The sequence below is a fragment of the Achroia grisella genome, unplaced genomic scaffold, assembly GCF_030625045.1.
Source record: "Achroia grisella isolate CSIRO2021 unplaced genomic scaffold, CSIRO_AGI_Agris_v1 utg1314, whole genome shotgun sequence".
In the NCBI taxonomy this organism is placed as follows: domain Eukaryota; kingdom Metazoa; phylum Arthropoda; class Insecta; order Lepidoptera; family Pyralidae; genus Achroia; species Achroia grisella.
The window spans coordinates 342,878-357,458 of NW_026712619.1; the positions used below are offsets into that span (position 1 = coordinate 342,878).

At 34.6% G+C, this 14,581-nt stretch overlaps 1 protein-coding gene across 1 annotated transcript in view; it reads right to left on the reverse strand.

Moving 5' to 3' along the window:
• Positions 1-2,702: 2,702 nt before the first annotated feature.
• Positions 2,703-14,581, reverse strand: part of LOC131855174 (prothoracicostatic peptides) — a 121,221-nt gene continuing 109,342 nt past the window's right edge. Inside the window, exons 6-7 of the mRNA XM_059206420.1 lie at positions 8,047-8,148; positions 2,703-3,186 (exon numbers count right to left, since the gene is read on the reverse strand). Coding sequence (XP_059062403.1) covers positions 3,158-3,186; positions 8,047-8,148 — 131 coding nt within the window. The 3' untranslated portion in view covers positions 2,703-3,157. The remainder of the gene's footprint in view (positions 3,187-8,046; positions 8,149-14,581) is intronic.

Here is a 14,581-nt window from a genome sequence, read left to right on the forward strand (position 1 = left end):
AAATATCGGGAACTCATCAAAAACAAAACGTGGTAAGATCCCGTGATTTACTAATTATACTTATAAATAATGACCGCGCCAAACTTAAAAATCTGTATATTTCATTGGGTTGCTAGATGGTACGAAATCACAATTGGACCCCGTACGTGGTGCTGCTATCAGTATGTCAGAAGATCTGCTGAATATTTGATCTTACGTAATTATAATAATAATAATAATAATCTCAAGACAATTCACACAGCGCCATCTAGTCCCAAGTTAAGCTAGCTAAAGCTTGTGTTATGGGTACTAGATAACTGATACAACTAAATAGATATTTTTTTTTTCGTAAATACATACATATTATACATAGAAAATACCCAGACCGATACAAACAATCATACTCATGAATACAAATGTTTGTGCCGTGCGAGGAATCGAACCCGCGACCATCGGATGTAAAGCGGTGTGCTAGACCGCTAGACCACGAGGCCGTGGTTGACAATATTTTTATTTATATTGTTAACCGGACCTTAACACGAATGTTCTGGTAAAAATAATTGGGATGTGATGCGGCTCGAATTAATAGATGTTAGGTGAAGATGGCTTCAGCAGACAGGGTTGTGGAAATGCTAGATTACGTTTGCAATCTTGTATATATTGGTAAAACTATTATAAATTACCAATTAGGATGAGTGAACGAATGTACCTTGCGTTGACGGTTGGTTTTTTAATGTATGTTCGTTACGTAGCGACTTTAAATTGGATGGGTGTGCACTCCAAGCAGGACGCTCCTTTTGGGTTGCGTTTTGTTGCTGCTTGTACGCAACAAACTTCTCTTTCTGCATCTAGCTCTGCTTTCACATTTTGGATCGTTGTGCGTAGATGGGTGCTGCTTGTAGGGACTGGTCTGCTCTAATCACTATGACTGATTTCCACTTATTAATTGTTTAACCAGTTGTTGTGTATTAAATATTTTTTTTATTTTATTATTTAATTGAATTAGTTATTATTATATTATGTAATTGAGCTAACCGGTAGTTTGTATTCACACACTAAAACTAAAATTGTAAGTAAGAATAAAATTATTTAAAAGAGCAACACACAGGTTTCTCACTCGTTCTTCTTGTGATGAGACAGCTTTCCGAATGAGCGGTATATTAAAAATTGTGATGACTATATTAAAAGTACTTCAATGTAAGTTTATTTGAATAAATGATTATCTATTCTATTCTATAGAGCCAGGACAATTATATATTATACAAATTACATAGTATTAGTCAAGCTTCTATCAGAAGCGCAAAGACTTCTAGTATCTTCGCAGACTATTCAGGGCTATACTGCTTGTTATATACAAAATAAGCAATTATTCAGACATTAGTATTGTTTATTTATCTGTTACATAGCTCGTAGGACAGATGGCCGTTGGGGCAGTAAAGTCCTCGAGTGGCGACCACGGACCGGAAGACGCAGCGTGGGAAGGCCTCCAGCAAGGTGGACCGACGATCTGGTTAAGATCGCTGGAAGGCATTGGATGCGAGCAGCGCAGGACGGATCGTCGTGGAGATCTTTGGGGGAGGCCTATGTCCAGCAGTGGACGTCTTCCAGGCTGCGATGATGATGATGATGATTTATCTGTTACCTAGACAACAATGAATAGCCTATAACAGTCCTCGCCACTTAGTCTAGATGCTGTATGCAGGGTGCCGACAGCAACTGGTCCAGGTGACGGTGCCAGATGTAGCCGCTGTCCATCATTGTTTTGTAGTGCAGGCGCATGGTCTGCACAACTCCTGGCTTGTACGCGGTCATACAGTCTTACAATATTGAATATTCTATTCAATGTGTTGAGCTCATATACAGGCGTACAAAATTTGGGTGCACATGTATTATATATATAAACATTTCTCTTGAATCAATCTATCTATTAAAAAAACCGCTTAAAAATCCGTTGGGTAGTTTTAAAGATTTAAGCATATTTGTTAGAGTTCACATCAACATTGTAGAAAAATCCGATATTTTAAAAATGGTATTAAAAGAAGGTAGTTTGTGTTTACTAATTAAGTACCTAATGTAAAGATTATTACAAATATTGTAAATAGCGCCATCTAGTACTTATAGACCGAACTAAGTTATTTTTCATAAGATATCCATTACTCACTTCCTACTACACTGACTTCGGTCTATAAATACTGAGGTGGGTAGTTGAATAATCCTCGATTGTTGAGTGAGCCGCGACATTCAGTCGATGAGCACGGAACATGGCGGTTGTATTTCGGATACTAAACTGAATTGTATTTGAGACGGGTTTATCTCAGACTTAGTTGGGCCTGTGGAGATGCTACGACGCGGACGGCCTGAGCCGAGGTTCGAACCCATAGCGGTGCCCTCAGACTAAAGTCTTATCTGTCAGGCGGGAGTTGGCCTTCAGCCGCACCATAAGTCCTTCCTTTGGTTTGGAGTGCCATCTGCACTCGTCCCCTATCGTCCAGTGAAGCTGTAAAGGCCAGCTGCGGCCAACAGCATTAGAGTGCCCCGAAAAAAAACTTTGGGTTTCTCTTCCGGTAGCCGGCTTCAAGGCTGCCAGCCTAAGTCGTCATTGTAATGATTGCTTTTTATAATAGGAACAGATAGAGACAGCGACTTTTTATACCATGTAATGAAGGAAGAGAATTGGTAATAAATAAAACTAGACTAGGCTTCCGAATAAACTTTTATTGGACAAACGTGGGCCTGCGGCCTCACTTACAATTTACATCAACATTACTAGTAAAATACAATTAATTTGACTAACTAGCTCATATATAGTTACACCTGCCGTCGTCATAACTACGTTTATACATATCAAATATTGTAAAAATTAATCACTTACACTAAACTTCGATAGTTATTAATCTAGAAGGTGACGTAGGTTGACTGTTGTATCTGTACGTGATCTAGAAGTTATACAAGATTAAGATACTACAGCGTCTAGAAGGTATGGTATACATTATTGGTATATTTTAGTTATATATCTAACTGAACGCGTACCGATTTCCGCTAGGCGATTTAATTCGTTTCGGTGGTTGGAAACGAAACAAATTAACGATAGGTTCGTATTTGTCAATGGATAGTTACAGGGACAGACAATCGTTGGGATATGATGGTGTAGCTGTTATATTACAGGGTTGCCAGTAGTCTAGGCCTCGTCTCTCGCAGGGGTGCTCTCTGTGAACAGGATAATATTATTTACATGATTTATTTTGTAGAAATATTAAAAATAAAGATCTTGGTTATTAATCTTTACTAATATTATTCATGCGAAAGTAACTCGCGTCTGTCTGTCTCGCTTTCACGTCAAAACTATTGAACCGATTTAAATGAAATTTGGTATACAGATAGTCTAGAACCTGAGAAGGGTATAGGCTATTTTATAATCCGAAAAAAGAGTTGCAAGGGTTTGAAAGAACGTATGAAAGCTTATAAGTATCGACAATTTATGCGGACGAAGTCGCGTTCACATCTAGTGTAATTCAATTTTGAAAAACTCGTTTTGTAAAGGTATGAATTGCTAATAGATCGTTGTTTAATACAATACTGCATACTACAGCAAAAATTTAGAAATATTGGGTTAACCAAAAACTCAAATTATAACTTTTAAGTCTAGTTCCAAAAAATAGAAATTTGTTAGTCGATAAAGTTTTTTGTCGATTGTACTAATATATCTTACGGGTTACAATATAATTAGTGTTTATTTTGTTTGTTTGACTTTTATCAAGTTCATCAATCATTATCATTGTTTATGTCATATATTATTTATTTTTTATGTTCTTTTTTTATGTGTCATTAATTATTATATTTTTGCGTGAAATTCTATTGTGTCATAGAAATAAATGATTCAGTGATATTTCACTATTTCTCATATCAATCTATGAAGCTCACAACCGTTATGTTCAAGAAATTACATCTTATTTCATACTAGCTAGTCGCCCCGGCATCGCATGGGTGTACATGTATTATATATATATAAAACTTCCTCTTGAATCACTCTTCAAAAACCGCTTCAAAATCCGTTGCATAGTTTTAAAGATTTAAGCATACATAGCGACAGCGACTTGGTTTTTATATTATGTAGTGATTCATCGGATTAAATACAATGATATCATGTCCGAGGGTCCAATGACTAGAGTCAGTTTTATGAGTAAGTTACATCAATTTTAAATAGAGTTTACATTTTGTGGGTTCAATAAATTGTATATTGGAAAACGATTAAGCAATTAATCATAAAAGAGCAATGTAATTTATCTGAATTCACAGGGGCGGATCGACCTAAGGGCATTTCGGGCTGCAGTCCAGGGCCCCGAAAATACAAAGGGCCTCCCGTTCCAATTGAAAATAATAGGCGCTATCATTACATTGTATAAAACAAAGTCACTGTCGCTGTCCGTCCCTATGTATGCTTAAATCTTTAAAACTACACAATGGATTTTGAAGCGGTTCTTTTAATAGATAGAGTGATTCAAGAGGAAGGTTTATATGTATAAAACATGTAAATCGTTCGAAGCGAGGGTGAATAGCTAGTTCAGAATAAAAAAAGTATTTAAAATATGAAATATCTCTTTGAAAAATCTTTTGAAAGTCATTATGTCGGCGTCCCTAGATCAGCACGGGTTCCTTTAGCAATGTATTCTCACCGAACTGTTGCTTTTACGGGAAGTTTCCGCTACCAGGCGACTAGATGCTGGAATAATATCCCTCCACCTATAAGAGCCATTACTTCAAAACTGGTATTTAAGAAAAAGATAAAACTTTTTCTACTAGACAATTCCTAGCATTTATATATTATTATTATTTTTTGTTTTTCGCTTAGGTAATGGTCTGCGTCAACAGTTATTTGTATTTGAATTGATTTGATATTGATACATTTTGATTTATTTATTTTATTATTTTTTTCTTCTATTATTTTTATTAAGAATTAGTTTAATTTAAATTTTGGTAACATTAAGATTGTAGTGAATTGTCGCTGCACGCGATCGCACCACAAACTCACTACTGAAAATCAGTGTTTTGCTCGCTGAGCAAATTGTTCTGAGTAGCTCATCTCTCGTATCCCTGTGGCACCCAATATGTATTTTAATGTTTATTTTATATGTAAGTTAAAGTGTTGTTTTTTTTAAATTATTTACTATTCTTATGTGTTATTTTCTTATCTCTTGTTATTTGAATTTTGTTTGTACTTTCTTTGTTATCTGAATACGAATAAAGATTTTTATCTATCTATCTATCTATCTAAATACCTATTATAAAGTGCAATTCGAACGTAACGAGGAATTTCTGGTCGCTTGTTTTTGGTCGGTGTATTTTTTTATTTAAGTAATATAATTAGGTAGGCTTAGTAGTTTTAGTCCAGGGCCCCACAAACTCTCGATCCGCCCCTGTGTATTCATCTCTCGAGAAGGGATTAAAAGATTATCGCAAAGAAGTTTGCGTACACCGCTCCAATGGTCCAAACAAGTAACAATAATGAAAATATATAAGGAGCTTAACAATAAATATTTATTTTGTCAATTTGGCCGGAACGAGAAACAGTAATTATGTTATTTTGATAAATTACTAAAATTCGAGAGTTTCTGTTATCAATATATAATCTTATTTTTTTAACAAAAATATTTTTTTTATTCTTTTATCAGTAATTAGCTACTCACCCCGGCTTTGCATGGGTATGTATGCTTAAATCTTTAAAACTACGCAACGGATTTTGAAGCGGTTTTTTTAATAGATACAGTTATTCTAGAGGAAGGTTTATTTATATAATACATGTACGTATTATATATATATATATATATATATATCCGTTGCTTGAATAGTTTCTATGAAAGAACCGCTTCAATTGGGTTGCATAGTTCTTTCAGCGACTTTGTTTTATAATATGTAATCATCGGAAGTAAGGCGGTGAGATGGATAGTGGATACCCTGTATATTGTTAAATTAAAACTTCAGAACCAATAAATAACGACTTCTGAACTCAACATTGAGTTTTTTACGGAAAATGTATTTTTTTTTGTTACAAATATAAATTTATATTTGAACTTTCTCAGTGTTCTCAATGATTCATTTCCAAGAAATTCCCGTTTAAGCAATTTGTTCTGACAATGTGCTAACGAGCTTTTGTGTTAAATTTCTCATCGGACATCGGTGTACAAGTAAATTGACTAGAAAAAAACGGTCTCTACCAATATTATTATGATTGTAGGTAGGTATATATACCTATTATCATTACATAGTATAAAACAAAGTCGCTGTCGCTGTCTGTCCCTATGTATGCTTAAATCTTTAAAACTACGCAACGGATTTTATATAAAAAAAACGGTCTCTATCTATATTATTTTGATAGTAGGTATATATACCTATTACCATTACATAGTATAAAACAAAGTCGCTGTTGCTGTAAGTCCGTCCCTATGTATGCTTACATCTTTAAAACTATGCAACGGATTTTGAAGCGGTTTTTTAATAGATAGAGTGATGCAAGAGGAAGGTTTATTTATACATGTACATCTATGCGAAGCCGGGGTGGGTAGCTAGTATTTTATATAAGGTTACTATACTTTTTTGTATAGTATACAATTATATTCTATTGTAGGTAGGTAGATATATACCTACACATTTTTTATCTATGATTACTATATTTCTTTTTGTATAACGTACAATTACATTCCATATAAATACAAGTATTAGTTTCAAATTTAAAAGTGACAGCAAAGTAATGAAAATAAAAAAAATTGTTAGTAATTTTTTTTATATCTTTTATATTTATGTATCTGTATTAAATAGATCAGTTTTATGGCGCGGAATGGTAAATTTTGATGACAAATGTTTATATATGGTATGTTTATATATTTTGATTACAAGTAAAATAGACTCTACTCATTATAATTTATATTATATTTATAGTTTTAATTATTTATAACATTTATATCAAATTATTATTTACACAATTTGACCCCACTCAAGACTTCCTATGCCACGCTGTATTGTGTTGACTGGAAGAGATCTCTTATAGAGATAAGTCCTCCTTTGTTAACATTAGTTCTAATTAATATATCTAGAAAATGTATTTAAGTGCAATAAAGAATATTTAATAAAATATGGGTAATGACATAAATTGGGTAGTTTAAGGACTGCACACTTGGTAATATATAGGGAGATTTATCCCTCTATCATGATGAGGATCATGTTTTTTATCATCATATCACAATATTAATATCAACTATATACTATTACTAGCTATTGCCCGCGGCTTCTCACGTTATATTATCCTCTTAGGGGTGGAATTTAACAAAATCTTTTCATAGGGGATGCCTACATCATGGTAGCTTTATGCATGCAAAGTCTCAGCCCGATCGGTTTAAAATTGACAAAGTTTCATCCAAACTTTTATCCCCTTGGGGGTAGAATTAATCAAAATCCTTTCTTAGCGGATGCCTACGTAATAACAGCTACTTGCATGCCAAATTTCAGCCCGATCCGTCCAGTGGTTTGGGCTATGCGTTGATAGATCACTATGTCACCTTTGAGTTATATATATTTAAATATAAGTAGTACTTTGTTTTGAAATATAAGTAATATTAATTCAAATAAACTTAATATAAATATTTTTGACTAGTATTCATTTTTGATTCTACAGCCAATTCGGAACGCAGACAAAGCCAAAATATTCAGGGTTTCGAATTTGTGACCTCATAAAATCCCAATATACAGCCAATTACTAATCCACAACATTCAAATCTTAAATCTAATATAATCTGAAAATCTGTAGCTGTAAAAAAACAACATGTAAATCAAACAGATGAAAAAGATTCTAGTAACAAAAGAGAAAGACAGAAGAAGAAGGAACATTAAATACAAGAAGAAACAAGCTCTACATCTAAACTATAATACCAAGAAGACTAGAATGCGACAGAAGATAGACATGACATGTAGAAAGAACAAGTGTAAGAGAGATGACACTATTTAGCGGTGTTCAGATACAAGTAACACGGATGTAGTGAGTGGTGATGGTGGAGTGGAAGTGTCTCACGAGGTTACCGTTGTCTTCATCCAGCGCTATGTCAGACTCCTGCGCTGACCTCTTGCCCCACATCCCTCTCAGGTTCGTCCAGCCAGGTTCTCTCTTCCAGTAAAACGCTCCTGTAGGTTCATATACCACTTTATACACACTGTCAAATCTTTTACAAGAAACGACATTAAAAAAAAAAGAATATACCAACAAGCTCGTGATGGTAAGTTTTTTTTATACTACGTAGGTGGCAAACAAGTGTACTGCCCATCTGATGGTAAACGGTTACCGTAGCCTATGGACGCCTGAAACACCAGGGGTTTGTCAAATCTTTTAAAGGAAACGACATTAAAAAAAAATACAAGCAGGCTCATGATGGTAAGTTTTTTTTTATACTACGTAAGTGCCAAACAAGAATACGGCGTATCTGATGGTAAACGATTACCATAGCCTATTGTTAGAATTCACATCATTGTTGTAGAAAAAATCTGATATTTTAAGAATATATAAAAAAAAGGTAGTTTGTTTTTAGTACTAATGAAGTACCCAATGTAAGGATTATTACGAATATTGTAAATAGCACCATCTAGTATTTATAGACCAACCTACTACACTGACTTTGGTCTATAAATACGGAGGTCGGTAGTTGAATAATCCTCTTTCGTTGCGTGAGCCGCGGCATTCAGTCGACGAGCGCAGAGCGTGCCGGTTGTGTTTTGGATATTAAAGTGAATTGTATTAGCAATGGGTTTATCCCGGTTCTAGTTGGGCCTGGGGGGAAGCTGCAAGTAGTGAAGGTGAGTTTTAATGCATTCTAAAAGGGCCTTTTAAACCTACACCCGTGTCACAAGTCACGGCCGCTACTTGGGGTTTCCCTTGCGGTAGCCGGCTTCAAAGCCTCAGTCGTCCTTCATAAATAGTGCTTCTTACACTATGGACGCCTGAAATACCTGGGGTATCACGTGTGCATTGCCAAGCCTTAAGAAATCATAACATACCATTCTTGAAAAACCCCATGCTGTAGTCTCTTAAGAAGAGTGGTAACCGTCATTGGTTAAGAATGACTACATGGTCAGTAAAAGCCTTAACATCTTTAACCTTACCAGCTTTGACCTAAACAGGGCCTTTTTAAAGTACATATATGAGAAACGTTTTTTGTACTTATTTTTCAGTGCACAATATAGAGTTTAATCTATACATATAAATAATGGAGTGTCTGTATGTAATATACATGCATATGCATATAAACATGGTACATACATCAAAATATTTTTTTTTACAATTTTTGTCTGTCTGTCTGTCTGTGCTTAAGCAGTGCTTATGTTATGTGTACTAGACAACTCATAGATATACATAAATACATTATTATTGTAAATACATACATAATATACACAGTTTACAAAATGACTTTTCAACGGCAAATAGAGTAAAAATAAAAAAAAGTACATAAAAATATACATCTAACTAGCTGTGCCCGCGGCTTCGTCCGCTTGATATTTTAGTCTATGTGTCATTCTGATGTATAAACTATATTACTGAAAAGTTTCATCAAAATCCGTTCAGCGTGAAAGAGTAACAAACATCCAAACTCACAAACTTTCGCGTTTATAATATTATTAAGAAGTCTACGTTTACGCGAATCCGTAAAGAAATGGCAAATGGCAGACAGTCATCAAATAAATGTAGGAGAGCCGGCCGCCTGCGAATTACATGATAACTCTCACTCGGCCGCTTTTTAAATTAAATATCACAGTCGATATAACGCGGGAAGATTATCATTTACAACTGTTCCCTCCAGCGAAAGTTTCCAGTGGCGTAGTGGGCAGTGCCCCGGGGCCCTCAACCTCAGGGGGCCCTCTAACCCTTACCAAAAATCTCGATCGAATTGAACTTTTGAAAATTTCTCCCATTTTCAAAACAAATATGACAGGTTGCACCCCGACTTTACTCGTGGCAACTCAGTTGAGAGAAATTCGAAAGTTATACCTTCGGAATTCCCCTAAATTCTTTCTGTTGGCAGTGTTGTCAATTTGATGGATAGCGATATGTACGTTTTAATAAAACTAATGTAGTGGGGCCCCATTTTTTGATTTGCCCCACGCACCGTCGTTTTAAACTAGGCTGGGGCCCTTGGGCACACAAGAATTCCCTTTTGGAAAGTAATAATAATAATAATAATAATCTCAGGACAATTCACACAGCGCCATCTAGACCCAAGTTAAGCTAGCTAAAGCTTGTGTTATGGGTCCTAGACAACTGATACAAATACATAGATAATTTTTTTTTTTCGTAAATACATACATATTATACATAGAAAATACCCAGACCGATACAAACAATCATACTCATGAATACAAATGTTTGTGCCGTGCGAGGAATCGAACCCGCGACCATCGGTCGTAAAGCGGTGTGCTAGACCGCTAGACCACCGAGGTCGTCACTTTTGGAAAGTAAAAACAAACTCATTAGGTATAAGAACATAGGAATAGGTGAAGTAATCGGTATAATGGCGTAGTATATGCCTTATGATAACAGTCTGATAACATTACTGATTTGTTAAAAAAGAGTAGTGTGCCCGACAAAAATCTTTTAAGAATAAATTCGTGAGAAAAATTGCCAGTCCTTCGGGGGCCCCGTGCACGGGCCCCGTGTGCACTTATAGTAAAGATGGTATTGGCCTCAGGGCCCTTGGCTACCTGACTACGCCACTGGTCTCCACTCGCCAGTATCCACTAATATCTCCATAAACGTTGCCACAAATCAGAACTTTGATCATTGGAATTTTGTTACATCATTCCTCGTAGACGTATCTGTTATCTAGTACTCATAACACAAGCTTTAGCTAGCTTAACTTGGGACTAGATGGCGCTGTGAATTGTCCAAGATTGTTACGAGTATAATTTACCTAAATGTCATTCAACTAAACTTAGTAATTCGTTTTAAGGTAATTGAAATTGCGTGAGTCTGTTATAAATCTTCCTGAAAAAAGATTTAAATGTCATACAGAACACTTCCTTTGCAAAATAGCTTACTGTAAAATTGAAAAATTCGTTAACGACAATAATGTTTTTATAGAAAAACTTAAAATCCATAGCACTGACAATATTATCTGATTACACTAATAATGTTTGCGTAGCGATTTTTATGTTGATTATCGCATATCTCAAACTTGTTATACTGTAATTATTATATAAAAACAAACATTTATTCAAAAGAGCAACACACAAGTTTCTTGCTCATTCTTCTTGTGATGAATCTGCAAACCGTATGAGTGGTAGAATCAAAATATGACTCTTCAAAAGTGCTTCTAATGAGTTTTTTTTTGAATAAAGATTATTTCTATTTCTATTATTAGAGTCTGCGTAGCATGTATAATGGTGAACCTAGATGGCACTGTGAACCCTAAGGGCTCCGCTGAAAATCAGCGCTGTAGCTTCGGCTGCAGCAATATGCTGAGTGGAGTCCTGTTTAGCAAATATTTGTTAGTAGTGTATCGGTTTTAATTATTGTTTTACTATATTGTAGTGGCGGTGTGTATATACATATATATATATTCATGTCTACATACTGCAAAATTAATTTAATGTTAACTTTTTTGGTAAATAAATTTATATTATTATTATTATTATATATATATATATATATATATATATGTATATATTATATCTCCTCCTATACTATATCTCCTTTTGATGGGGTGTTAAACTTGTCATTGCGGGTGAATATCACCAAACAATGACAATTATAAAAGAAATGATTATGATGACAAAAATTAGCGGACTATTGAAATAGAAATAGAAATAGAAAATCATTTATTCAAATAAACTTACATTGAAGCACTTTTGAATAGTCATTACATTTTTTTAATCTACCGCTCGTTCGGAAAGCTGTCACATCACAAGAAGAACGAGCAAGAAACTTGCGTGTTGCTCTTTTAAATAATTTTATTATTACTTTACATTTTTAAGTTTAAGTGTGTGAATACAAACCACCAATTAGCACTAATTCAATTAAATACTCAAATAGAAAAAATATTGAATATATAACCAACTGGTTAAAGAATTAATAAGAGGAAATCAGTCATAGTGATTAGAGCAGACCAGTCCCTACAAGCAGCACTCGTTCACGAGTTTATTATTATTATTAATTGTCGAGGGTTATTATTATTACTGTTATAAGTATAGCATAGCATACATAGTGGTGAACAGGCCCAATTCTCCCCAGCCCTGTCCGACTCCACTAAATGGTTGATTCTATAAAACTTTACCGATAAACCGTTCCTTAAAGTTCAGCTTCTACAGACTGAGCAATTACTGGCTCCTCATTGAATAATATCGCATTAAAGTGATTGAAACATCTATACATATAAATAAAATTGGAGTGTCTGCAATATTGAAATAACCGTCTTTTACTACATGCATATGAATATAAATACGGTACATACACCAAAATAACATTTTTTACAATTTTTATCTGTCTGTCTGTTTGTTCCGACTAATCTCTGACATGGCTGGACCGATTTTGACGGGACTTTTATTGGCAGATAGCTGATGTAATAAGGAGTAACTGAGGCTACTTTTATTTTAGAAAAATGAAGTTAAATTCCGCGTGGACGAAGTCTCCGGTACAGTTAGTTATTAATAATTTGGTAGTCTGCCAACTAACTATGTATTGTATTCAGTTTGACTGCGCCTTTATTTCCTAAACTCCCAACTTTGTCTACATTTCAACAGGAGTCTGGTCTGGGGCTGAGTTCACACTACACAGCATGTTATTTATCGTACTTCACAACTGCCTGAATTTGAATTAACTTCTTATACGGTAGGTACGACTGAAGTATATATATGTATATTTAAAGTATATATTATATTTATATAACATAAATTATATATGTACATAGATTTTGTTTAGCTAATTATTTATTATAGTATTAATATCACAAGTTTTCGCCATTACTGCCCTACAACGCATTCTAGTTCTACCCAAAGGTTAGTTGGTAGAGAATGCCATATGGCATTAAGCTCGCCTCTTGTACACTCTTTTAAAATACAATAAAGAATAAAAAAAAAGTATAAATGTAGTAAATATACTGGCTTTAAAAAAAGATTTTATTGTTTATACTATGTAGTAATAATAAGAATCTCAGGACAATTCACACAGCGCCATCTAGACCCAAGTTAAGCTATCTAAAGCTTATGTTATGGGTACTAGATAACTGATACAAATACATAGATTTTTTTCGTAAATACATATTGTACATAGAAAACACCCAGACCGATACAAACAATCATACTCATACAAATGTTTGTGCGGTGCGAGGAATCGAACCCGCGACCATCGGACGTAAAGCGGTGTGCCAGACCGCTAGACCACCGAGGTCGTCATAGTGATATGTTGACAGTACTATTATTTATTTTCAATGTAGGTGGTGAGCAAATTACGTAGTTTTTTTACACGTCGCTAAAACATATCAGACATTTTGGCTTCTAAATCCTAAATAATAGTAACACGTGAGAGCTCCCAAGAGGACATGTTCTGGTGTTACAATCATATTACCACTTGCAATAGTCACATCTTGCCATCACATCAACTGTCGGTTTGTTTGTCATTCGTATTACACACTAGCTGTTTTCGCGCCTTCGTCCGTGTGGAATTTTCTTTTTTTTCTAAAATAAAAGTAGCCGAAATTACTCCTTATTACATAAGCCACCTGTCAACAAAAGTCCCGTCAAAATCGGTCCAGCCATTTCAGAGATTAGCTGGAATAAACAGATCGACAGACAGACAGACAAAAATTGAAAAAAAATGTTATTTTGGTACACCAAAATAACATTTTTTTTCAATTTTTGTAATAATGTTAATAATAATAATGTTAATATAAATGCGGTACATACATGTACCGCATTTATATTAATATGAGTGTATATCTCTAATTTTATTTATATGTATAGATAAAAGTTTTGTATTCCATAATTTTACATTAAGCAGTTGTTAGGTATAATTCAAAGTAGATCAAAGGACCCTGTTGAGCACAGCAAGCTGAAGAGAAGAGAAGAGAGGAGAACGAATCAATTTTTGTATAATTATAAAATTGTTTATATATAATAATAAAAAAAAACGTCTAATTAATAACAATAATTATTATTATTATAATCTTAGGACAATTCACACAGCGCCATCTAGACCTAAGTTAAGCTATCTAAACCTTGTGTTATGGGTACTAGATAACTGATACAAATACATAGATATTTTTTTTGGAAATACATACATATTATACATAGAAAACACCCAGACCGATACAAACAAGCATACTCATGAGTACAAATGTTTGTGCCGTGCGAGGAATCGAACCGACCATCGGACGTAAAGCTGTGTACTAGACCGCTAGACCACCGAGGTCGTCACGTGATAACTATACTATTGTTATGAACAGTATCTATTCACTGTTAGACTTAACCCAAGTAAGACTTGTGAGAGGTAGGAAAACATTTCTAGTATTGAGTAAAAACAACATATACATCATGAATAGGGCCTTCACTAGTCCCTGCAAGCGGGGGGAGGGGA